At 40.4% G+C, this 25,531-nt stretch overlaps 4 protein-coding genes across 5 annotated transcripts; 1 reads left to right on the forward strand and 3 right to left on the reverse strand.

The window, feature by feature from the left end:
• The first annotated feature begins 279 nt into the window (after positions 1–279).
• Positions 280–3,546, forward strand: LOC116246640 (protein LEAD-SENSITIVE 1-like). Its single transcript, XM_031618437.2, has 2 exons — positions 280–936; positions 2,606–3,546. Exons 1-2 carry the CDS (start codon positions 843–845, stop codon positions 3,265–3,267), a joined length of 756 nt encoding a protein of 251 aa, XP_031474297.1. The 5' UTR covers positions 280–842; the 3' UTR covers positions 3,268–3,546.
• A 771-nt stretch (positions 3,547–4,317) lies between these two features.
• Positions 4,318–13,096, reverse strand: LOC116247816 (plant UBX domain-containing protein 10). The gene is made up of 4 exons (XM_031620151.2): positions 12,019–13,096; positions 8,907–9,077; positions 8,577–8,780; positions 4,318–4,835 (listed from the first exon to the last, which is right to left on the reverse strand). Exons 1-4 carry the CDS (start codon positions 12,859–12,861, stop codon positions 4,605–4,607), a joined length of 1,449 nt encoding a protein of 482 aa, XP_031476011.1. The 5' UTR covers positions 12,862–13,096; the 3' UTR covers positions 4,318–4,604.
• Positions 13,097–13,563: 467 nt separating this feature from the next.
• Positions 13,564–20,686, reverse strand: LOC116248093 (uncharacterized). 2 transcript variants are annotated; one of them, XM_031620693.2, is made up of 6 exons: positions 20,225–20,686; positions 19,491–19,625; positions 18,284–18,356; positions 17,406–17,568; positions 17,005–17,046; positions 13,564–14,665 (listed from the first exon to the last, which is right to left on the reverse strand). In XM_031620693.2, exons 2-6 carry the CDS (start codon positions 19,517–19,519, stop codon positions 13,791–13,793), a joined length of 1,182 nt encoding a protein of 393 aa, XP_031476553.1. In that variant the 5' UTR covers positions 19,520–19,625; positions 20,225–20,686; the 3' UTR covers positions 13,564–13,790. The 2 variants fall into 2 exon arrangements, with proteins under 2 accessions (XP_031476553.1, XP_031476552.1); XM_031620692.2 differs by having other exon boundaries at positions 17,403–17,568; positions 20,225–20,682.
• A 707-nt stretch (positions 20,687–21,393) lies between these two features.
• LOC116248092 (aluminum-activated malate transporter 10-like) lies at positions 21,394–25,195 on the reverse strand. Its single transcript, XM_031620691.1, has 6 exons — positions 24,801–25,195; positions 23,770–23,910; positions 22,763–23,035; positions 22,425–22,534; positions 22,191–22,334; positions 21,394–21,957 (listed from the first exon to the last, which is right to left on the reverse strand). The coding sequence occupies exons 1-6, from the start codon at positions 25,123–25,125 to the stop codon at positions 21,559–21,561; spliced, it is 1,392 nt and encodes a 463-aa protein (XP_031476551.1). The 5' UTR covers positions 25,126–25,195; the 3' UTR covers positions 21,394–21,558.
• Between the last annotated feature and the right edge of the window lie 336 nt (positions 25,196–25,531).

Raw genomic sequence — 25,531 nt, forward strand, 5'->3', positions numbered from 1 at the left:
GTTATTTGAACCTTGGAAATTGACAAATTGTCCTTACTTTGTTTTCATAATATTTTTTGTCAATTATTTTGAACCATTTTAGAATCTTTAGTACGTTTCTGGGTTTAAAAGATACAAAAGTCTAATAAAGTGGGAAAATAATTTTTATCGGATTTGATCCGATTGTGTGAGTTTCGTTTGAAAAAGCTTCTGGTATCCACAAAACATAATTTTAAATAGATAAGTTGGCGTTGGTGTAGTTGCCACTAAATCTTCTATCCTTCTTTACGAAAATTTGTTTCTTCATGAAAGATTCAATCTCATTTCACGCCGTTTCTCGAGTCTGATGACTCTTATCCTTGTCAATATAATATTTTCGAAGAAATTTTCTGCATATAACAATAATTAAAATAAGGGTAGAAATCTGTGGTGTTCATAGGCACCAGAAGGATTTCAACTTTTTCAAGTAAAAGAAACGGAGGCTTCTAGTCGGATGTGAAGGTCTCTGTGGTTTTTCCGATCCTTGCCTTGTTAACTGCGTCTATATAAAAGATAGGCGAACGCTTCTACCAGTCTGCATGCACTCAGCGAACCACCCTTGTTTCATCCTCCCTCTCACCTCGCACCATTTCCAAGGATACGCAGAGAGGAATGACCCCCAATTGAAGCCCCCGTCCTGAGTAGCAAGACTACTGCCATCTTCGTCTGGGTAGTGGGTAGATTAACCCCATTGCCCACGATGATTATTGGCATGCCGTACACCAATCATTGATCGACAGTGCCCAAGTACTTGGCTGCCTTCACCGAGAAAGATCTTCTGGTTTTGGGTGCTCAGAATTTTGGTTCAGTAAGACCAAAGGAGGATGGGTGTTCTCTCCCACAAGATAGACAGAACCGCCCTCAGGGCCGGAGATCATATCTATTCGTGGAGGGCCGCGTATACGTACTCCCATCATGGTGAATTCTTGTTTGTTTCTTGTCATTCTATTTCTGGTTTCTCTGATTCGAGTGAACTCGTTATTTTGTTTAGATCTAGTTGAGTCTCTCGATGTTTTTCTTCCCTTTTTATCTCAATTTGCCTCTTCGTATTTACTAGAACATGTCATGGATGATGATTTATCATTTCCCCAGATTCAGTTGATTTCCTCGGCCTCATATAATGGGTAGTTTCCGAGTTTTATCTTTTTGCTTGTGCTTTTTTCAAAGATTTACAAGCCAATAATGATGGTGGTTGATTCTTTCTTGAAGTGTTTGGGCTCCGCTACAGTTAGTGCTCTAATTGAATAGAGATTTGCTAGAAATTAGACTGACAGATTATTAAACTACATTTTGGGTTTTGGCTGGTAAAATTTCTGACCTGGTTCACAAACCATGATCGTGTGTGCTTCGTAAAGGACTACTTGCTAGCTTTCATGTGTTTCGTTCTATTTTTTAAAATCTTATATAGCCATCAAAAAAAGAAGAGGGAAGAAGTTCTTGGAAATTGAAGGAAAGAAGGAAAAAATTGATGGCACCATTCCTATTATCTGACGGTGAGAGTGCAGAATTCTTGGGCAAGCACTGGAATTTCATCCCTTCTGGACGTCCCTATAGCGTCAAAATTAAAGGATTCTGCTTGTAACATTTTCTTTGTGATCAAAACGATATACGATTATACCAGAGGGAGACGCTTCTGTTTTTCCTGAGTCTGTATCAGATTTCTCGATCGAGAGGAGTCATACATCTTCAGGAAAGCTTGATCTCTTTGGCCTGATGATCGCATATATCCCGAGGTCTTCCTGGCATCTACACAAAGTTATGGTGGGCTTCCAAATTCATATGAACAAAATTCAACTTACTCATGCCCACTATTATTCTCGAACTTGCACATGGTATGTTTTGACCTAAGAACATCGAAACCAGGAAGTGAAAGTCCAATCTACATGGGCCATTGCCACCCATTTACAGTTGCATTTGTTTCTACTCCTAGGACTGTTATTGAGGCTTGAGGAACAGAGTAGATGGTGATGGTGCCACTCAGAAATTTAGAAGCTGCGATACTCATGAAATGCTCATCTCCTTTACCTTTGAGAGATATGTCTTGCCCCATAATTTATAATGGTGGTGTTCTTAGGTCCAGCATCATGGACAAGTCTTAGCATAGCCTGTTGAAGGACCTCTAAATTTTTCCCCTTTCCTATGTTCCAGCATGTCTTCTCATGCTTCTGTATTGTCCTTGATGATAGTTACCATAACCACTTCACATTAAAATAAGGAGTTAAATCTTTAATCTGACTCAGTTACACATCTGATTCAGTCTGTTGAAGCTTTAAGTCAATCAACTTAAAACCAGAATTTGGTTCCTGAGAGATGGTTGGTGGAATGCATGATGAATATCATGTATATATCCCTTCTACTGAAGGATAAATATGCTATCTGCAATCTTATTTTAGATTTTGAACTTTATATGATTGTGATGTAACTGAATGTAAGTTGCAGAATTATTTAGGAGCAGAGAGGTTCCTGTCTCTACAATTGTCTAAAACAGATCTTTCGCTCAAGCATAATAGTTGATGTTTAAATGCCCAGGATATTTCCTTTATATAGACCCCATGGATGTTCTAAAGATGGTTATGTATTGGTACAGGCATATATGTTGGTGGCAACAAGGTTGTTCACTTCACTCGTGCAGTAGAATCAGGACCAAATGTTGGAGGCTTCAACTCTTATTCATCTAGCAAGGAATCTGGCTGTCCCAACTTCCCTGACTGTGGATTTAGGCTGCCAAACAGTGGAGTAGTCCTCACATGTTTGGACTGCTTTCTTGGCAAGGGCTCTTTGTACCTCTTTGAATATGGAACTCCACCACCGGTATTCATAGCCAAGATCAGAGGTGGCACATGTACTACTGCACAATCTGATCCACCTGAAACAGTGATCCACAGAGCAATGTATTTGCTTCAGAATGGGTTTGGGAACTACAATGTTTTCCAGAATAATTGTGAGGATTTTGCTCTCTACTGCAAAACTGGTTTGCTCATCATGGACAAGTCTGGTGTGGGAAGAAGCGGCCAAGCTTCATCGCTGGTTGGAGCTCCATTGGCTGCAGTCCTGTCTTCTCCCTTCCAGTTCTTCCTGGCAAGCCCCGTTGGGGTTGCTACAGTCACTGCTGGAATGTACTGCATGAGCAGGTATGCTACAGACATCGGCGTCAGAACTGATGTTGTGAAGGTGCCAGTGGAGGAGATGACGGCCATCATTGGCCATGGTAGCTCAGGTGAAGCAGGTTTGGCCATCAAGGAGAAATAACTAACAGAAAAACTAATCTAGACAAACACAACAATATCTTGATGGGGTTACTCTTAAGGTCAACGTCTTTCATCTGTTATATTCGCTCTGCATGAATAAACTGAAATAGGGTCTTATGCACAAAAAATTCTTCTTTGGGGTTCTTGGTTTGTCTTTTGAATGCTTCAATTTAATCCGTCTAGAATGTGGGAAACGCTTTTGAATCCCGTATGGTGCCTTGGCTGCTCCTGTTTAGACTTATGACATAATAATGGTTGATAACCAGGTAATTTCTTGTCATGGTTCTTTTATTCTCTCTTTTTCCTTTTCTTTTTCTTTTTCCCTTTACGTCTCTGTTGACACCGAAACCACTCCCTTATACTTTGGTGCAAAAGCAAAAGCAAAAGCAAAAGCTGGGAATCCAAGCAGCGGAGGTAATTTAGGTTCTCCTTAATGGTAGATAAAGTTCTTTTTCATTCAATCCCTAGAAACTCAGAAGATTCGTTCTTTGACCAAGAGGGAAAATGAAGGCTTGGAATCTAAGATTTCAAAGCTAACAGTTGTTCTTCGGCATAAGAAAATTGAGAGAATTTGCGTATGGAGAAAAGGGAAAAAAGGATTTAAGGGAACTCTGGGGAACCCATCTCGGTCATATTTCTACTTCACTTCTCGTCACATGTCCCATGGGTCCAATAATTGTTAATCAATTACCGACTTTGAAAGGATCAAAATATCAAATTAACTTGAAGAATACACATTTTTTCTGCACTTGTGGAAACATGCCATGGCCATCAGAAGCGGCTAGAACGCCCAAGAGAGTTTACAACCGCTCTCACGAAATTTCGCTTCGGTTAGTAGCCTCACCGCTTCTCACGTTCCAAAGAAGTTAGAATCAGCTGCAGAATTCCACCAAAAAGCCGCGGGCTCCTGAATTCAAGATACAGAACTCGAAGGGCCCTTGTATCCTCCTTATGCAACGTAGAGGGTGTAAAAAGAGCAGCAGCCAGAGGCTATAGGAGAAGCTAATGTCCTGTTCACACTAAGCGTTTCTACAATTTCGCAATGTAGAAATGGAAGTCAAACAAATCGAGATATAGATGTTTATGCCAGTCGGACAATTTACAACGGTGGAGATAATGTTAAACTTTAACTGCAGTTGCATAATCTGTCATGAGGAATCCAATTTCAGCAAAAAAGATATGCAACTGGATGTTAACTTTAAAAATGTAACAAGCTACATTGTGCAAAGAATCCCTGCCCTTGGTTGGAATCAATCTCAGACCACGTTTCTGACAGGATTTTGCATGCAGATGCAGCCGTCGCTAAATCAAATATGCCAAAACGTTGGTTGCCCATTCTTAAGCATCCAGCTCAACAAACAGGCTGGCGTGTGGGTGCAATCCAGCTTCCCGCAGTGACAACTGGTACTTTTCTGTACTGTAGACAACTCGAGGGAAATTTGAAACAAGTTTGTAATTCTCAGTCTTCAAGCAGCCTAAGGAATCAACATAATCATAGAGAGACTCAATTGTTGCTGAACTATGAAACCTCCGCTCCTTCCGTTCTCCAGTTGGAAAACGAACAAGAACCTGGCAACACGGAAAAAAATACTTTGAATATCAACAAACTGCAAAGTGGCACAAATGCTTGAAGCAACAGGAGAAAAACTTCGAATAAGAAGATGAAAAAATGGTGCAATGCTTGAACTAAGTGCATAACTAAATTTGAAAAATCTGATAAAATCAATCAATGATCGAGCTTTTATATATGACTAATTGAAGCAACAGGGAGAAAACACTTTGAATATCATCAAAGTGTGAAGTGGCACAAATGCTTGAAGCATGTGCAATTAATAAATTTGAATAAACTTGATAAACCAACCAGCGGATCAACCGTTCATAGATGAGTTAAATGAAGAAAAGCTACTTTGGGCTAAAATGTGACTTGACTTCTGTATAATCACTTGATAGGGACACACTTCCAAACTTGCATAACACCATATGATGTATTGGTTATCCTATATAGAACAAACCAAAGCATATTCCAGTTGCCCTCCCTGTCCTTTGCCATGCTTATGAATTATTGAAAACCAATAAATCATGGTTGCAAATCCAAAAACCAAAAATTAAGACCATAGAAAACAAGTTTTTGAATTTCTTAACCAAAAAATGAAAATAATGTTAACATCAAGCACTGAAATAAAATTGGATGTCCCTGAGCCATATGTTGCCCCGTCATCATCTTAACAGACCCTCAGTGTGTGACATACTATGTCACATGGGTGCAGGTACAGTATGGGTTCAGGTAAGGTGGTACGAGTTCGGACACGGCAATTTTGAAAATATGGGTACGGCAAATTTTATATTCTCAAATATAATAAAATGAAAAAAAAACATTAATAGTCTTATAATCTACAAAAATTCTCAAAATTAAAGACAAATGAGAGGAAAATATAAAATCGTAGTGGAAGGGAAATATAAAAGAAGGGAAAAATCAAAATTAGAGAAAAAATTAAGTTTGAAAATATAATTTTAAATGTTTTAAAATGCAGCTGTACCCACCTACTTGTGTCGCTGTACCCACGTACCGACATGGGTACCTGGGCAAATTAGACGTACCCATGTCACATGGGTGAAATACATCCAAGATTATCCTTTATTCTAGTGTTTTATAGGACCAAACAACAAAAGTTCAAGAAAACAGAAACCATACAATGATCAAGCTGTGCACACAGCATTCTGAAATATAACTGTGACACAAAAAGTGTTTGTCTAAGCACCCAAAAAAAAAAACTCATTAGAGCCAACTCATTTTGCCACTTGTGATTCCATATGGAATATTGAACACATATCAGGAGAGAAATTTTCAGGAGAAAGACAAAAAAGGTTATTCTCGTGAAGCTATAGAATAAGGAGAGTGAAAGCCATCACAAAACAGGTAGAAACCAAAGTAAAATTCAATCCTTAAGTGAATTTGGAATTCGATACTTGTAAACCTCAAACGAAGAAACCAAAGTCAAATTCCTTAAGTAAATGAATTTGGATCGTTACAAAGTTGCAATGTTCTTCAAGATACATTAAGGAGATCTAAAGCAAGCTTAAATATTTCAACTTGGACAGCATCAAGCACATGGAAATTACTGTAAATTTAATGATGTAAAAGAGTTAGCTCTCAGCCCACAAATATGGATGAGCCTATTCCTCACCCGGCAGACAAAAGTACAAGATGAAGTCAAAGGCAACAGGGCATGATATAACTAAAGCTCACCAGAAAGAAATGTCCATGCATCCACTTGTGTATAATTTTCACCATTTTATGGACATGCACATAGGACATGCACATATAGTGATATTGTTTCCTCTACCTTTTGCTGTTTGTTTGGAGGTTATGTCAGTGACTGTCACACAACTACACAAGCACGCGGTGCGGTGATAATATATATATGGTTAACAACAAAATTAATAATTAACAAACTATGATTCAATCAATGATTCAACAGAAAGAAAGCAAATTGTCTGTTGCGGCACCCATAGAATATATATATATATATATATTCACAATAAAATTATTAATCAACAAACTCTGATTTTATCAATGATTCAACAGAAAGAAAGCAAATTGTCTGTTGCTGAACCTGTAGAATCTGCGTGTGTGTGTGTCTATATATATATATATGATTCACAATAAAATTATTAATTAACAAACTATGATTCTATCAATGATTCAACAGAAAGAAAGTACATTGTCTGTTGCTGCACTTGTAGAATCTGTGTCACTTAGGGCCCGTTTGATTGCCCGGGTGAATTCCGATTTTTCGGAAGCATCAAACGGGGTGAAATTCACCCCGTTTAACGGACCTCGAACTTTCGAGCGGGTGGAACTCCACCCGCTCGACACCCTCCCCCCGCGCTCGACACCCTCCACCCCCCGCTCGACACCCTCCCGACCAGACGATGCAGAGGGGAAAGGAAGAAGCAGAGGGGGAAGGCGGAAGCAGAGGTCCACCGCTCACCCGCACCACCACCGCCGCTCTGCCTCCAACCATCGCCGCACCACCACCGCCGCTTTGCTTCCAACCATCGCCGTTCTCGTTCGAAGAAGTTGAGGTACGCCAACCTCTTTCTCCCTATTCTGCGTTCTCTCTTTTTCTATTTGTCTCTGTCTCACGTTGGCGGACAGGGAGAGAGAGGGGCAGCGCCTTTTCCTTCTCAGTGGGGGTTTTGCACTTTCCTTCTCCAACTAGACCATCGATTTCTCATAGCTAAATCTGCAGATTTCTGGAGTTCTGTGAAAGATAACCCACAAATTCTCTGTCAGAAGCTGCCCGGTGCCTCCATTTCTGTTTATTGTGTTCATTGAGGCAGACAACCGAACTGAGGGTCGGGCTTTTTCCGGCGATCTTTTCAGTTTTTGTTTGGGGGGATTAGGGTTTTTGAATTGGGGAAAGTTGGGGAAACCTTGATTATGGATGCCGATTCATGGGTCGCTCGCTTTTCCATCCAAAATCCCTTACAAGGGAAAGGAATTGACACGAATCAACACACTTGGGACTTTGGGGGAGATCCTAGAGACTGAAAACTATTTTGTATAAATGTGTTGATTTTAATTTGATGAAATGTGCATAAACATGTTGATTTTGATGTGGGATTTCTGCTCTGCTATTGCATAACTTGTTGGATGAAATGTGCATAAACATGTTGATTTTGATGTGGGATTTCTGCTCTGCTATTGATCACGTGCGTAACTTGTTTGATGAAATGTGTATAAAACGTGATGATTTTTAAATGGGATTGTGCAAAGGGCAGATGCTCATCTAGGCGTCAAACCTCGCAGCATCCTAAACAAACTCCATTCTGAGTTTCACATGAGATTGTGCAAAGAACTAGATGTATGCCTGCTTTATCGATCCTTGAAATCATCATCACTTTCAGGGAGCCATCCATCCTTCATTAGATTAATGCGTAGGCTCTTTAATCTCTCCCTTGAATAGTGACAAGAAGCCATTCTCCAATCCGTTCCCATTTTCTCTTGATTCATCCATGGGAGCTTCCCACAGTTCATCATTTCAATTTAGCCACTTTCATTCTTGTCTGAAAGAAAGTCTCCTAATTTTTCTACCTTGTGCATCAAACATGGTTAAATTTAGGAGGTTAAATTCTTCTTGTGCATCAAACATGACCTCAAATCGGAAGAGGGTTAAATTTCATCCTGAAATTTTTTTCAGAAAAATTTACCACGTTAAATTATTCCCTGTGCATCAAACGCACCCTTAGGTCCGATTTGGGGTGGGAGGAAAGAGAGGGAGAGGGGGGGAGAGAGAGAGAGAGAACCTGTGTGACATCAGGACCTTTTTCAGGTTCAGTCCCCAGTGATAAGGCTTTCTCTTGGCGCCTTCTTTCCAAAGCAGCTTCTTTCTCATCAGCTTCACGGGCTGCTCTTTCCAAAGCCTCCTCCTCCTCTTTGCGCTTCCTCTCAGCTTCTGCTGCTTCTCTTTCAATCCTTTCTTGCTCTTCTCTTCTTTGACGTTCCCGGGCCTGCATTCAGCAATTTGAACACCACAACAAAGATCATTAGAAATTGTTAGATCATTCAGTCATATATTCTAATCCAAGAAAAACGATAATAAATATTAATAATTTAAACCTAACAAAGAGCAAAACCTGATCAGCCTCAAGGGCTGCCCTATATGCAGCATCCTGCTCCTCCCTTAATCGCCTTGTGTTTCTTCTTTCCTCTTCATCAAGCCTTGCTGCAAGAAGAACTGGAGCACTCTCTTCAACCACCTTTTGGAGGATTGTTAGAAATTCCTCGGGTGATTTTGGTCCCTCAATCTGTAAGAATTTAAAGAAAAGGGTTAGCAGAACCACACAACATTACAAATGTATCTCATAGCCCGATTTCTCTCTAGGACATTCAGGAGAACGTTCTGTACAAAAACGCTAACAGCACTTAGTAGTTAGAATAAGAGTAACATAACAGCACAATCCCAAGACATACCCAGCTCTACCAGGAAAGAAATACGATGATAAGTGGTTGAATATAAAGAAACAAGCAAAATATTGAGCCAAATATTCCCTTTTGCTGAAGCCAAGGGCCCTTGATACAACTATGACCAGTAGAATCAAAGTGTATTATGGAAGATATGGAACCAAAATACATGAAGTTGGTTGTATTTCCACTCAAGCCATTGAAGGAATGGATAATGCTACAGTCGACAACTCCACCATGCTAGAGCAGACAGTTCCAAAGGAATTGGTTAGATAGGAGTTATCACAGTTCTCCCTCATACAGGGGACATGGAGAAGGAGAATGAAAAGAACAAACGGAAATTCTACAGGTAGGATTGCTTGTGTGTCCATGGGCAAATCCAATTAGAATGGATGGTGCATGTTTGACAAATGCTTGACAAGCCATGATATTAGTAGCACATCATAAACCAGTGACCAACTCATTATCTTGCTAGTTAAGCATAACCACATAGCTTTGACCAATAAAAGGTGCACCACATCATCGAGAAAGTAAACATGTCTTCCTAGAAGCATCACAGCCTTATATATATGTCAAGCGACTCCTGAACAGTTGATCCCATGTTTCCTTAACATCTTCACCAACCACGGAACAAGTATTATATTTGAAACCACAAATTGTTCACAGGATAGTTTAAAATCATCCACGTGTCCTTTTCAAGCTGAAAAAGTCATACATTCAGCAGTACTTGGAATCTTGGATGCCATTCTCCATTGTCCTTCATAATTTATGGATGACAGTTTTGGTGTTCATCCACAAATACTGTTGATCACCTCGTAGAATGAGAGAAAATTCCTCCAGAAACTAATTAAGCATCCTCAAGGAGGACTGAGTGACACTAGCCTTCCTTACTATCCAAACTACAAATCTTAGTTGTCAAACTAGTGACCAGGAGAGGTAGATGCCAGTCAGTTGACTTGGTCAACTAGTCAATAACTAGCCATTGACATGTGTGCTTTTAAAAAAAAGGGCCCTTCTAAAATATCACATCACATCACACACACACACACACATATATACTGCCTCATAATTTTATTTTAGCGAATCAACTTGGACCGTCTCAAATTGACTAAGTCCTTCTGATTGAACTAAACCCAACTTCTGATTTTGACAACTAAGATGCAACCTGCACACATACTTTCTCTAATTTTTTCCACCATTATTCCTCCCTCCTTAAAAAGGCAAAACTGAATACATTTTAGCCAGTTGACTGCATAACTTGACATGCTATCAACCAGTGGCAGAGACAGAAGAAAAAATTAGGAGAGGTGCAAACTTCAAAAGCGAATCCAAAGACAGATCAAAGAACATCCAGGCTGTGTCACTTGGTAGATAAAAAAACATGGAAATAAAAGCAGCAAGTTGTTCCATATACACAAGTCGACAGAGGTGGGTCCACGTGCAGCAATCGCAGTTCACATGGTTACATAGAAGTCAAGACAAGTACAAAAGTAAGAACAACTAATGCTGAATATTTTCTTCCAGAGAAGAAACATGGTAATAATAACAGCTAAAGAAGTTGCCAAACCAAGAAGCAAGAGCAAAACATCAAACAGAGGCGAAGCCATCAACCTTTAGAATAAGAGGAACTAGGAAGGATATGACCCTTACAAGCAAATCAAGAATAAAAACAAGGTCCGAGAACTAAACCAGTGTGAGAAGGGAGTTAAACAAAACATAAAACGATAACTAAAAAATTGGTAAGGATCAGTACAGAATTGAATGAAATGTAGATACATACTTGCTTTTTTAACTAAATAATACATATTGTGCTATTCATAATCTGAAAAATAAAAAACAGAAAATTATTACTGTAATAAAATTTAATTGCATATACGAGCACTTAAAAGATGCAATTGTTGCCACCATTTAATACATCAATTACTAACTGACTACCAACATCAAATTAACGTGCACATGTTCATAGAGATGGAATCAATAAATACTAATTATAACTAACAAAAATAATATCAATAATGTTTTTTAGAACCAGACATATTGCATCCTAAAACACTTAAATCACGATAAGTATAATTCTCTCTTTGTTACCTCCGCTTCATCACTTTAGAAAGAACTACACATGCTATTTGTAACTAATATATGACATCCGCTACCACTTTTACATTCTGCAATGGAAGTTTCGAAATTCATTGTTTTAGGAAGGGTGAAACTTTTGGTCTCAACCCTTAAGCCAATTCGACAACCTAGCATAAGCTAGAACTCCCTCCATAGAGTTATGCAAACAAAAGGATCCAAAAATGATTGGAGGAAGTATGTTATCACATTAATAATCTCTTCAACAGTTTTCGCCACAACCTTGAGAGTCCTAAAAGTGTTCAAAGGAGAGGAAGTGTGTAGCGGCATTGTTGAGTGTTTGCCAACAATTCTTCCTACCCTACAAACCGGACGACCTGATCTAGGTATAAGGATCACGGGTCCTGAATTTGGACGCGAATCATCTTATCAACTACGCTCAGCAGATTGTTACAACCACAACATTTTTTCTTTTCGTCCATAAGACGCCTTCCCCTGCCATAGCATTGCCCTGACTCTGAATTTTGATATGCAAACAATAACTTCTTGACACAATTACAGCCAATGAATATTCAACCATTTCAGACTAACGTAAGTCTTAAGTTTTCGAAGCTGAAAAGGAAAAGACGCTACTATAGTAACCAAGTGGCAGACTCGATGAATTGGAAAAACAACCATGAAATGGGAACATAGCGTTTTACCCATACCCACCTGCTGAAGGAGGGCTATCCTCTGGTTAGCCGCAGCCATGACTATAGCGCAAAAAGGGAACTTTGAAGCCTTCAAGCTGTTACTCATCTTGAACCCTTCGGTCGCTCGTATACTTCCACCCCACGAGACGAAATTCTCATTAACAAACTCCGCTACCACCTGGGAACACAGAGTTCCCTCACAGAAAACCGGCGTATCCGGGTGATCTGGAGAATGCAGATACACAAACAGCAGTTTAAAAGAGTTCTGAGACGTCTGCAGAGCTTCCATAAACCCATTGGAGACAAAATTCGGCTTTGTGCGGCCTTCCCCTCCATACTCCCTCTCAAAGGCCTCGATGAACCTCAAAGCTTCAGCAGATCCAGCGGAGAGCGAGATAAGAGGCGAAACCTCGCTATCACCCCGCCCTCTACCGACGGCCCAACTGAGTGCACCCAGCGAATGAGAAAGCACACCGCCAGCAATCCAGATGCCGAGGCCAACGGCGCTAGAAACAAGCCCTAGACCGCCAGAAATCACGGAAAACGGCAATTGGATCACCTTCCACGCGAGGCTGGACGGCGGATTCCCGGTATTAGCAACTATCCGCCCCACAATTTCCGGCGACCCCTCAATTGATCTCACAGAATTACGCCCCTGGTCGCTGCTGCCGGCATCATCCGCAGACGCGACAGCAGCCGAAGGCGCTGCGCCACTGGTGGAGGTGGTGATTGCGGAGACTGCAGTCTCGAGATCCCATCCGTGGGCCTCGAGGATTTCCAAGCACAATCCGGCGTCCTCGATGCCGGTTACCGCCTGGAAATAGGCCAGCTTGTCGTCGGCATCGCCGGAGGAATCCACCATCACGGCGATCGGAGAGACAGAGAAAGGGTCCCTAGGGTTCTCTTAGGAATACCGTCTCCCCTTTACAAATTCCTCCAGCGGAAAAAGAAACCACGCGATTGCGTGGGAAAAACCGCCGGGAAAAATAGGGCTACCCCAGAGAGAGAGAGAGAGAGATAAAGAAAGAGAGGGAGACGGAGAAAAGATGAAAAAGAACAAGAAATGGGAAGAGGAAAGGAGAAGACCCAACTACCAGGTTCCTGTCTGGGCAGCCGGTTTAAAAAGCCCTTGTGAATTCCTTCTATTATCAGGAATGCCCCATTATTCGTCGATCTCTGCGGTGGAGTGGTAAACGGCGTCAGTTTGGGAGCCGAGGCCGTATCCTTTTACAGCAAAGGTACAAAGAGTTAATCTGTATCGGCCGTATCGAATCGGACACAGCATTTCTAAAATAAGTTTTTCTCGCTTCAGATGTTATTCATATTTTCCAATCATTAAATTTTCCGAGACTTAAAATCTAAAAGGAAAAGGCTCTTAAGATGCACGAACTCCATGGTGCAACAACTGGGACAGGGCTTCTGTTTCATTCAGCGGGCCCTCCCCACCTCATTTCTCACCATCCCCAGCCACCATAAAAGGAACAAATGAATGCACTCAAAAAGCAAAACATTGGTGGACGTGGTGAGCATACTTACCACCAAAGTCATCCAAAAACAAAAGCTATGTCACAAGTATAATCAACAAGAAATATTTTAGTACATCACAGACAATCTACCTTGAAAGTTTACATTTGTGCCTGAGGTCTACCTACCAATACCATTAAGTTCCAAGTTCCAAGTATTTCAATTACATCTGTAATTTACAAAAAACACAAAGACCATAAAATGGAATTGCAGGAAGATCTTTGATAGCAGATTTCTGATGCCAATTACCCAAGCAGGGGTCTCTCGTTAGACCTCCTCAATAAGAACCTTATGATTGCTACCTGTCTTCCCTTGTATATTTAGACGCCCATCTCTTGAGCTTGAAGACACAATTGCAGCTTTCTCCAACTCCACAGCAGCCGCCAATGATGGCCATGCTTCCCGAGGTTGCTCATGTACCCAGCACAGAAGAAAATATACTTTCTTGGATGTGCTCCTTAACTTGCTTCTGTTTCTGCTATTTGTCTTTCCCTTCTCATGTCTCTTAGATTTGGGCTCCCCAATTGCCACTTCAATCAATCTTTTCAAATCACATAACATAGTCACTAGTGCAGGTGTCCCCAAGTATAATAAGCAAACCACATCATCGAAGAGACCCAAACCAAAATGTAAGCCACCCAAGTCTCTATATGCTGGTGAACAGGTCTTCTCCAGGCACCAAGCTAAGGCTTCGGCCACTGTTTCTGGTTGTCCACCTTCACCCAAAACAGATGACATATTTAAGACAACCAATGATGCACCAAGTGGGTCAGACTGCCATTCTCCATTATAGAGACGAAGGGTGAAACAATAAGTATATATGATATCAACTAAATGCACTCCTAGCAGTGGTGATGGATCACTGCACGTTAGTTCACTGAGAGGTTGCAGTGGAGCTTCAGGTCCTGGAGGAATATCACATGGATCATTTTCTCTCCCTCGCCCAGAGGAAGTACTTTCTCCAGCAATGATTGGTTGAACCAATTGCGCTCCTTCACGACTGAGAGAGATTGTTCTTGCAGAAGGATTGTACCACCAAGGTCTCCAAGGCTCTATAAGCTTGCCTAGCTCACCAGATGCTACTGCTCTTTGAAACTGCTTTTTCTCCTCGTTAGAAAGGTCATCTAAACTCATTGCATCTCCTGGCATGACCAAAGCAGCACAATGAAGAGAATGGAGATTAATGTGTAAACAAAAGAAGAATTGAAATAAGTGTGAATAACAAAGAACATTGCTACTCCCTTAACAATAAGCACTAGTAGCTTTTACGACAGCTGACTAACAGATATAATCAGACCAGCAGACTAGAAAGTATTCTGAAGTACCACTAATCACTACATGGTTCTGTTAATAGAGATATTCACATTTGTAAGATCAAGTTTATCTCTTTCAATGCTTATCTATTCTGTTGCATAATGTTGAGATTCTATCTGCACCATAACCTACTGAAATGAATCAAGAGTAAGTATGTTGTCAACGCGACCAGGCGCTGCCTAGGCACCAGGCAACGCCTAGCACCTAGGCGCACCTAGGCAAGGCCTAGGCAAAAAGGCAACCATTGTTTTTTAGTTATGTTAATACATCAAGTTATTTTAATTAGATATTACTAATATTTGAAATATGGAAAGTAGTAATATAACAAGCATAATCAACTTAAACAATCAAAATTTAATTGTTTACGACTTTACTTCATTGAATACGCAAAATCAATAGAAGAAGTTTAACATTACTCATTAAATGTAATCTAATACAAGAAAAAAAAAAAACAGATCTAATCTCCAGACAAGAAGACCTTAATCCATTTGTACTTAAAGGAAGACATAACCATACAAATGTATACATACAACATGTATGAGGTATCCCAATGCTATACAATAGACTAAGTGACTAACAGTATATACATATAACAGTATACATATAACAACATAATCAATATAAGAATACATAAAAATACGTAATCAATACGACAAAAAGTACATAACAATATATACTCATTTAAAAAACTTTAATTGAAAGGGAATGTGACTTTTTACTTTCACATGGACTAGGAGTGTTGGAGCTTAGGTGCCAACACATATCCCGTCGTCTAAGTGGCGGACTTAGGCGACAGGTGTGGACTCATGCTTAGACCACGCCTAGGCAAGGCCTTATCAACATAGAGTAGATATTACTACTTAGATGTGACCTACTGAACAACTGAACTAATTTCACTTGAAATATATTAGTCAAGTAGGTTGACTTGCACATGCAGGAAAATTCTGTGTAACGTAAATTCTAGTACATAAGTTACTTCTGGATCATAGGTAGGGGCATGCACAAACAGGAATTTGTCTATCTGCAGAGTGCAGCATTACCCATAAGTGCTCAAAAGTCTCAGCAGCCATCCATGGCACCAGGGAAAATCACGTGCAACCAGAAATGCCCACTCAAAAACATAGAAATAGCAATCAGTAATAAAGCAACAGAAACACATCTGACTTCTTTTGTTTCTGAAACTGTTAAGGGCCATGTCTTGCATAGAAACATATATGTTCCAGTACTAGATTTAACCATATGAGAATTTTTGGCTTGGGTTCAGTGCCACAGAGTCAGGAAGCCACAGGAACCAAATATATGAGCTAGAAAAAGGAAATAATTGCAAGTCCAATTGCAAAGTAAAGGTGCTCCCAATAAATTGAAGATAAGGAAAATGTACGAGTGTGTCCCAAGAAATTGAAGAAAAGTGTCCAAGCTAGAGACAAAAATATGAGTTAGAAGAAGGAAAAGAGCATGTATTTTCAATTTTAAATGGAAGTTTAGAGGGACATGTCTCAAGAAAATGAAGATAAGAAAGACACAGTAATTTCCAACTGCCAACTAGGCTTATGTGATGACATATGTTGCAGAAAGTAGGGAGATGTTCACTAAGCCAATCTGGATGAACATATGCCATAAAACTCACCATAAAATTCCATTCTTTTGTGCTGCCAAGATGTGGACATGGAACCCCGAAAAGAAATGGTGTAGCTTTAGAGCAAAAGGAAGGAAAATTCATGAACCGACCCCACATAGTCAAAATTTATTGCCTAAAATAGCTGAAAACCCCAAACTCCATATTTTCCAAGATTTTATGCAAGTACTGTATACACAAGGCCCTTGAATTGTTTTAGGTATGTTGTCAATGTTTTTCAAGTTCACTTATTTTACTTCTTGAGTCTTAACTACAGCCCTAGAAGGACTTGTCTAAACCCTAATTAAGCTTTTCGAGGCCTGGCGCCTTAAGCAGAAACTAGTGCTTTTGACTACTAGATAGTGCATGCATGTTTTCATGACAAAGGTCTTTGTCGCTGTAAAAAAAGGCATCTCAAACCTTTAAAGCAACAGGAAGAAATAGAGCATAAAGTCTGAGCCAGTTTCTATGGAAACACATAATTTGGTAATCACAAGCCTCAATATTTGCAACCTATGAATCATTTAAAGAAAAATGACGTACAGTGTATACCTCTCAGAACCTTCTGAATGGTATCCTCAGATAGTAGGGAATCTGCAGGGCAAGCAAGTCAAAGGTGCATTAAATGAATTCCAACAAATCTTCACATGGACAAAACAAATCAAGTTCTTTATATGCTTGTCTGATACTGCCAACCCCTCGATCTGAACATAATCTACTTCAGAAAAGATGACCTCAAATTAGCAAAAAAACTGAGTCCTAACTCTGCAGCATTTAAAATAATTTACAGCACCAAAAAATGCCTTTTTCCAAAAAGCACTTTCTAATGTATTTGGAGTTACGAGCTACATATATTGAACATCAAGATGTGGAAATAAATAAGAAAAGGCAGTATTGATCTAGGCCATCAGATTCACATCTAAGAGGGTGTATTAACACCTTGTACCTACCACCTTTGTCAATTTCTATTTCAAATGGCTTGTCTAACTCATCCAAATGGAATCTTTTGAGGAGTTCCAACATTTTTCTCTTTGTTTCATCTTCAGGCTGGATGTGGCGTAGCTCCTCCATCACATTTTCTCGCATGAATGATTCTGTGCAATGAAGGCTGTGCCTCTGAAAAAGAGGTTAAACAGATTATATTGACGAAGTCTAAGGCAACAGCTTCCCATTTTGTCAGGCACCAAACTTAAAAAATTAGCCAACAAGCAATGTATAACAAGAAATTAACAAAAGCAACAAACTGCAGTTATCAAGTCTCATTTTACATACTGTTATGATGAAGCCATTATATATATATATATATATATATATATATATCGAGAGAGAGAGAGAGAGAGAGAGAGACGGAACCATGACTCTGGCATTTATTTGTCAAAATGACAGCTAATCTGAGCCATCTGATCTTTAGATCGATCCGATCAGATGCTGTCTATTTTATTATTTTTTTCCCACTTTCTCTCTCCCCAACCTTCCCTCTTGCCCGATTTCCCCAAGTCCCTCCATCCAACTCCTTGTTCATCCACCATCACCAGCGGCCGACGGTGCCTAATGTGGAATTAACAATGTTGGAGTTCAATTCTTTAGAAGTATAAACAATTCATGCACCGAAGACCAAAAGAATACACTGTTGATCAGGTGCAAAGCAAAATTCTTCCTTGACTATGTTCTTTCCTTTTTTTTGCTCTGTCTCTCTCGTTCATAAACTGTGTTGCAACTTTATTCATCTCACGACATGAGACATATAGGAAAAATTGCTTAATTCAGTTGAAGAAGGAAAAATAGACAGAGATGCAGAACAAATGTTGTAGAACGTAGATATGTAGCATACCTTGTAACATGGAAGAGAGCAATAGCGAGCATTACATCGAGGGCACGTGTACTGCGAAAATTGCTTCTGACAACTGAACAAACAAATAAGAACATCACTATTGTGCAGTACATACTATATAGCACAAGGATGTACTGAATGAATGGGTCATTCTCAGAAAACTTGTAATACGATCAATGCACAAAGGCTCTGTAAGCATTTGGATAGGTGGATAGACAAAACGATCCCAGTACAATCTGACCATGCCTAATTGGACACAGGTCACATATCAGTCTATATATAGTATTGGACACAGGTCACATATAAGTCTAAATATAGTATACTTGCCTTCCTTGAAGAAATAACCTTGAGTCCACCTGAAGCTCAAGTTCAGCAAAATATTTAGGTCAGCTCTGGTGCACCCACGTTTTCTTCTGCCTTTAAGCAGGTATCTTCAATTGGTGTGACATCAACACCAAAACTTTTAACCTTTAACCTTGCTTGATTATCTAGAAGATTATAATAAGGCAGGGTCTACCCATGGCATAATTACACTAAACACATCACAAGATTGCAATACATATCTTAATTATCTGTTATCGATGACCTAAGTATATTGTTCATTTTCATTCATAGTATCATGGACACTATAAGGATACTAACAGGCTGTTGTGGCTTTCCTCCTGCTTTCTGGATCTTGTCTACAACCTTTTTCTCATTCGCTACTAAAATTGGATACATGGTCCACAATCGGAATCACAAAACCATGATAGAAAGTATTTCCTTCTCTTACTGCTGTTTATGAATCAGAGACCAGCATGAGAGAAGACATCATCAAATACTATGACTATGAATTCTCTAAACCAAAAACCATTGTTTCAAGTTTATTACTCAAACACGTGAAACTCAGAAGCAGGAACCAGCATGATGGGAGAAGACAAAAACACCAATGTTGGCGATTGATCACTAAAGATACAGCAGCAGAAGATTTATCAGTTAGCCCAACTTGGGTGCCAGAAATTCCTAATATCTATAAGTCTTGGACCTCATTTAACATACATATATTGATAGGATCGTAAGAAATATTTCCCACCATCCTCCCATGCAATCTAGAAGACTTTGGGAATGTGTATTTGAAACAAAATCGCATATCCGAAAGGAAAACCCAAGTTCATGGAAAACTATCTACAGAAAATTTGTTCAAGAAGAGAGAGAGAAGGAGAGTTACACTCGACAGATGATACGAGCTTCTCCCATCGGAAGAGACGCTCTTAGGTGCAGATTTTCTTGTCTCCTCCTTCTTTGCCGCCTTGAAAAATTCGTTTGACACCAGCAGCATCACGTTTCTTCTTTCCCGGGGGGGCTTCCAAAAGGTCCAAAATATATATTAGGACGTACGAATCATAAAACATGTAAAAAGCATAAGAGCCAATAATCTCTCTCTCTCTCTCTCTCTCTCTCTCTCTCTCTCTCTCTCTCTCTCTCTCTCTCTCTTGCTCTTTCTCTTTCCCTACATATACCCAACAACCCAAAATCTACATACGATGAAAGAAAATAAATGATAAAACACGTAAAAAAACATATGAGCCAATAAAAAATACTCTCTCTCTCTCCCTCTGTCTCTCTGTCTCTCTCTCTAAACATATGAACGACCTAAAATCCACACATAGTCAAAGACGTTTTCCAAATTCATCAACTGTCCTTGATGGCAGTTAGTTTACAACAATTATACTTCTCTTTCATTAACAAAAAAAGGAAAAACAAAACGAGATAAAGTCTGAACACAAAAGAGTGTGTTCAGATAAGCAAACCAGGACTGTGAGGAGTTGCAGCACCATTCCAGAAACATTAACACAAAAGGCATAAACATTTCCACAAACAATTGGCATGCACCATTCATCGCAGCAGAGAAGAAGCAAACAGTAGCAAATAGACGTTCACAGAAAGAGAGAGAGGAGTTACCTGTGACAAAGAGACTGAGAAAGAACGACGAACCGACGGGACGACCTAGGGCGTGAAAATGAACTGCGCGCGTGAGCATGAACAGACCGCCAGGGGCAAGAATACGACTTCTTGCGGGAATCGCGAGGGCCTTCGAGAGGAGCCGCACCCGGTCGGTCCATGGGCGGGGGTTGGTTCAAAGAAGAACGCAATTCAGCGTTCCTCCAGGACGCGAGAACAGCATGTTCAGATGTTCTCAATCTGTTTCTGTCCGTCGATTTGTAATGGGAACATAGTTGGGGAACAGTGCGTTCCAAAGAACTTCCTCTCGAGTTTCCAGTCTCCCCGTTTATCAAACGTTGAACTTTAGGTGCGTTTGATTGCCTTGTTAAGAGCAGTGCAGGACATCCTGCCTCGTGTCTTTCATGCAAACGTCGTGCACCTCGGCTCTGCAACGAAAAACATGGGAATTTAGTAAAGCGTGTCGTGAGATAACTTTCATTGTGTTTGAATGGGAAGTCTATGGTCGAGGTGAATGGTCTCTACTATTCTCCACTATCCAAATAAGCATTTAAAACTATTAAGTGGTGCTTGTTTATAGAACACAACAAGCGTAGAAGTCTGTTTAGAACATTGATGGGAGACTTGCAAAGAGACTATCACGCTCGATGATTTTAGGGGATGTTTGACATTAGAAACACTAATACAGTGTTTTATGAATTTGTCTTGAAGCATATTCTTGAAATATTACAACATAATGTTTCATGAATTTGTCTTAAATATAATCTAATTTAATATTTGAAACAGATTTATAAAATATTCTATTAATGTTTCTATATTCAAATGAAAAAATGTCAGGAACACCCTACCCAAAACATGCAACAAAAGAAGATACTCAATTGGGTGATATTTATATACACTCTTACTTGGTAGGGAGTGAACACTTCATCAAAACCAAGCAGACACACCCTTGGTTATAGTGGAGGTCGAGTTAATGCCTTGGCATGTATTATGAAGTTTATATTTCTGGATCCGTCGTCCATCCCACTCCCTTATAAAGGTTCCTAAGATTTCAGATATATGAAACGTAAGGACGTGTTTGATAACTGGGTTTTATGATCCGAGGTGATTTTAGACCCTAGAAATAATAAGAGCATCACTACCAGACATGGTTTTATTAGTGACGCAAATTGTGAAATCTAGGGAATCTCTAGGAGGGTGGAAGAGGCAAGTGCACATTCTACGGAAAGAAAATTGAATAGGAGATGGGCATCAATGCATGCAAAGACATAAATGATCACAATGTACAAGCTCCAAACCCCTAAGCCTAAATCAAACAATCTTCTTTCATTCTGCTACACTTGCTGCAATGCTTTCATTTCTTTGGCGTGTTCTTCTTCTTGATGCTTTTGGTCCCCCTCTTCATCTTTGAAACCAGCAAGTTCTGCCAATTCATCAACTGCCAAAACAACAGCTTCGATCCTCGCCGCAATTTCGATCAGAAGAGCAGCAGCTGAAACTACCGGTAATGCTTCAATAATCGTCACTGCATTCTCATGCATAGTTTCAGGCAGATACTTCAGTGAATTTTGGAGCTCTTCTACAGCATTGTTCATATCATGAACTAAGAATCTTATGTTGGAGGACTTGCTCATAGTCTTCAATGAAGCTGCTAGCTCCCTCAGCACCTCAGAAAAGCAAATGCCTAGATTGGCACAAACGGACCGCAGCTGCTGCCTGAGAGACTCGGGTGCCTGCCATTAAAAAGCTTCCTTTCTTAATAAACATAACCTCAAACCATATAGGGGCATCTGATTAACTTGGGCATTAGATTCAATCTGTTTGATTTAACATGGGGTCTATCTTAAATTCATGGTTCAAGCAAACTGTGGATTTCAGACCGCAAATTTAAAATTCTCATTACGCCTCAAATCTGTGATTCTCAAATTTGAGTGGAGGGGTCTGAAGAGATCAGAGATAGAGAGACCTGAATGCCAGAGTTGATGCAGCCATTGAGAGCTTCAATGCAGTAAGCACAGTAGCGAGATAAAGTACCAATCTTGAGGTATTGCTTCCAAGGGTGCTTGAAGCTGAAGGGGCCATGTGCTGGCTCCCACCTTGCAAAGTTGGCCTGCACACACACACACACACACAGAGACAGCCGCCTTAGTAATTAACTCAAAGGAAAATTGATCTCTCAGATACGCACACATGCACGTACCAGAGATTCTTCAGTGGTTTTGGAATTCAACACGCATTTATACCCATCGATCCGAGAAGCTTTCCTGTGATCATCATCTTGAGCATCGTTGAAGAACTGTAGCACGCATTCTGTACGTTCAAGTCCTCAAATTTAGAGAGAGCCAGAGGGAGTGTTATGACCAAGCTCAGTAACAATTAACTGCCTGTTCTCTTATTAGCTCAGCCAAGGTAAGCAACTTGTTTGTTCATTTTATGAGTCAACTTCGTTGAATTTTAATGCAACATTGTAAAGTACAACAGCATCTGCCATGCCATTGGTGAAACAAAGGGAGGAGAAGGAGAAGAAAAATATTATACCTTCAAGGGAGGCGGCGAGCTTTTCGATGTTGGCAGGGATGAGGCGGTGAAGGTCATCTCCGGCCCAGATGGGGTAAAGGAGGACGCTGATGATGACGCATATGGCGCCGCCGATGCCTACCGTCGACAGCCGCTGCAGTGCCAGCTCCGTCAGCTTCTCTATGCGATAGCCCGACACGGAGACGAGGCTGTAGGTGAGGATGAAGATCAGCACGCCGTAGTCGTACCGGCGCTTCACCCACGGGATGAAACGCGAGAAGGTGGCCGCCGACCCTGCTCCCCATCATCCAAATGACTCAGATTTAGGTTGGATGTAACAGTATTTGTCACGTTCTTCCAATAGTATTTTTAAGGCATAATTTTCTGCTGATCAAATTTTACTTTCTTCGAAAGTATTGTGAATTCTGGCTGTTCTTTACAAAACCTTTTAGAGGCTTTATAAGAAAACATTTCATCTGGATTACTTCCCAAGTTCGGCGATTTTTCTTAAGAGAATAGATCTATTGCAAATAAAACATGATTTTGACTGTTTACTCATCCCATTGAGAATCTTATAAAGCAGAAGTCCCCGTCTGTAATTCTAATTGAAAAGCCCAAAGAGAGAAAACTGAACACGTAACAGGAAGGCACCAGAAGGTTAATTTACATGGCTGTTGAGAACTTGCAGAGGGAATGCATACGTCAAAAAGCAGCAATTTTCTTACGTGACGCATTGTCTTACATGAAAACACGCGCTTCTAGCGGTACTGAGAAGTGTGTAAGGAGGTCTAACGGAAGTGGCATAGGCCAGCCACTCATTTAGTGCGTTTCAGTACTCATTCTTGATGTTTTCTGTGCTGTGTCTAACGTGACATAAGAAAAGGAGAATTTTATTTAACTCCTCTGTGGCAGCACTTAAAATAGAACCCAGAGGAGCCTGGAGACTTTTGACTCTTAACAGCAGCAGCAGCCGAAAGGGGGAAAAGAAGAAAAAGAAAGGAAGAAGAGGAAGAAAGAGAGAGCAGTACCCAACAGAAACAGGGAGCCGGCAAGAACAATGGGCTCCCCTTTGTCCCCAGAATGGCTGGCGACGAAGTGCACTCCAATGGCGAGAGAGCCCGCCAACAGAGTCCCTATCCCTCTGTTTATGCCTTTGCTCAGTGTGGCACCTGCACAAATTTGTTTGCTCACTTCTGTTACAGAGTAATGAAAAAGCAGTATGTAGCAGCAAATCAAAGTACTTAAAGGTGATGCATGATGATGCATGATGATGATGAAGATGCATGATGATGATGAAGGTGATGATCCAGAAGCGATGGCCGCATCTGTTTACCACCGTTCTTTTTAAGTTGACAGAAGCTTCAGCTAGTTAAACCCATGAAGGTATGCAACTGTGCATATAGAGTAGCGGACGCGGCTCAATTGAACATGTTGAGGAAAAGAAATCAATGAATTTTCTCTGACATCAAACATGTACTCTTCTGATTCAGGTGATGTCTCATTGGTACTTCAATGGAAGAATTGAAGTGAGACAGAGGTGATGAACGGTGATCATCATGAAAGAGAGGATAGCAGTGCAGTTAAGACACCGGATGAACATTGAGACTGGCCTGCTACAGGGTCATTTCTATGTACGTTTCTTTTGGTAGGCTCCCAAGTCCTATCCAGATGTATCCTTTTTTCTTAAACATAAGACCTGCGCTGAAAAGGTCAACAAGTGCCTATGCATATCTTTGTGAAACAAGCATGAGTGTTTCTTTTTGTATCTCAGAGGAGTTCAGGCGCCAACTTATCCAGATAAGTGAGATAATCCAGGAAATTTCACTGTGGTGCTTAATAACATAGATTATCCTTTCTTCTCACATTATTTGGATAATTGAATGACATACCTCAGAAACACACACACACACACACAGAGCGAGAGTGAGAGAGAGAGAGAGAGAGAGAGAAGCAAAATGTGACCTGAGGCCAGACCAGCTCAAGTGGTGGGTGCAAGCCCTAACCAGTAGCAGTATATAAGAAAATCATTCACAGACGTCCCCCCACCCCACTGGCTTACCTACAGTAAACTCAAAGACAACCACCACTGTCATGACTGCCCACATAGCATTCCCTCCTACTCCATCATACAAGGGCCTCATGTAGTAAAAGAGGGAGACCACAGTAAGAGCCAGGCCGACCTTCATGCAGTGCACTACCTTCCTTGGGTCACTGGCTCCAAGCTTCCATACATCCCCTGCAAAATTGCAGATGCTAGTTCTGCAACCCATGATTAAGCCCACACAGATGCATCTGGGCTCAGGCTCGAGCTGCTTGCTTGATCCATCAGCAAACTTGGCAACCCACACCAACCCGCCTGATGCTTGCTTCTCATTGTCAACCATCTTGTTTATTCCTAATTTGGTGATGCAGGGGATGTTGGGTAGGTAGATATCTCGTCAACTAAGGCATTGAGGGTTATGCAAGATGCTACTCACTTAAGAGAGAGTGCATATATATATATATAGTTTCACTGTAGGAAGCAATGACCACGTTCAAGACATATTTACCATCTTGGTCCTGCAATAGATTGTTATCTGTGATGAAGTTTTCATTTAGACACCTACAATTTTGGCCATAATCTAAAAGTAGACATTGCTCATCTTCTTTTGTTGACAGCAGTTAGATAAGAGCCTGCCTTTACCATTCTCATCTGCAAAGTTAAGTACCAACAATATCTTGTATATTTTTCGTATAAGATCGTAACAGAGAACAGCATGACATAATATTGAAGTTACAAAGTCTTTATGT

Source organism: Nymphaea colorata, chromosome 2 (genome assembly GCF_008831285.2).
Source record: "Nymphaea colorata isolate Beijing-Zhang1983 chromosome 2, ASM883128v2, whole genome shotgun sequence".
Lineage (NCBI taxonomy): Eukaryota > Viridiplantae > Streptophyta > Magnoliopsida > Nymphaeales > Nymphaeaceae > Nymphaea > Nymphaea colorata.

Bases quoted from the DNA above. Each gene is read 5' to 3' on its own strand.
- LOC116248092 (XM_031620691.1), bottom strand. From the start codon at position 25,125: ATGGTTGACAATGAGAAGCAAGCATCAGGCGGGTTGGTGTGGGTTGCC. The intron at 23,911-24,800 runs GTAAGCCAGTGG...AAATTTGTGCAG, and splicing joins TGTCTTTGAGTTTACTGTAG to GTGCCACACTGAGCAAAGGC. The intron at 23,036-23,769 runs GTACTGCTCTCT...GATGGGGAGCAG, and splicing joins CGGCTCCCTGTTTCTGTTGG to GGTCGGCGGCCACCTTCTCG.
- LOC116247816 (XM_031620151.2), bottom strand. From the start codon at position 12,861: ATGGTGGATTCCTCCGGCGATGCCGACGACAAGCTGGCCTATTTCCAG. The intron at 8,781-8,906 runs GTTTTGCTCTTT...TGCTGAATGCAG, and splicing joins CAGCCCTTGAGGCTGATCAG to GCCCGGGAACGTCAAAGAAG. The intron at 4,836-8,576 runs GTTCTCTCTCTC...CCGTGTTGCCAG, and splicing joins AAGGTCCTGATGTCACACAG to GTTCTTGTTCGTTTTCCAAC.
- LOC116246640 (XM_031618437.2), top strand. From the start codon at position 843: ATGGGTGTTCTCTCCCACAAGATAGACAGAACCGCCCTCAGGGCCGGA. The intron at 937-2,605 runs GTGAATTCTTGT...GTATTGGTACAG, and splicing joins GTATACGTACTCCCATCATG to GCATATATGTTGGTGGCAAC.
- LOC116248093 (XM_031620692.2), bottom strand. From the start codon at position 19,519: ATGGGAGAAGCTCGTATCATCTGTCGAGT. The intron at 17,047-17,402 runs GTAGGTACAAGG...CTTGCCCTGCAG, and splicing joins AATAGAAATTGACAAAGGTG to ATTCCCTACTATCTGAGGAT. The intron at 14,666-17,004 runs GTATACACTGTA...TGGTCATGCCAG, and splicing joins CATTCAGAAGGTTCTGAGAG to GAGATGCAATGAGTTTAGAT.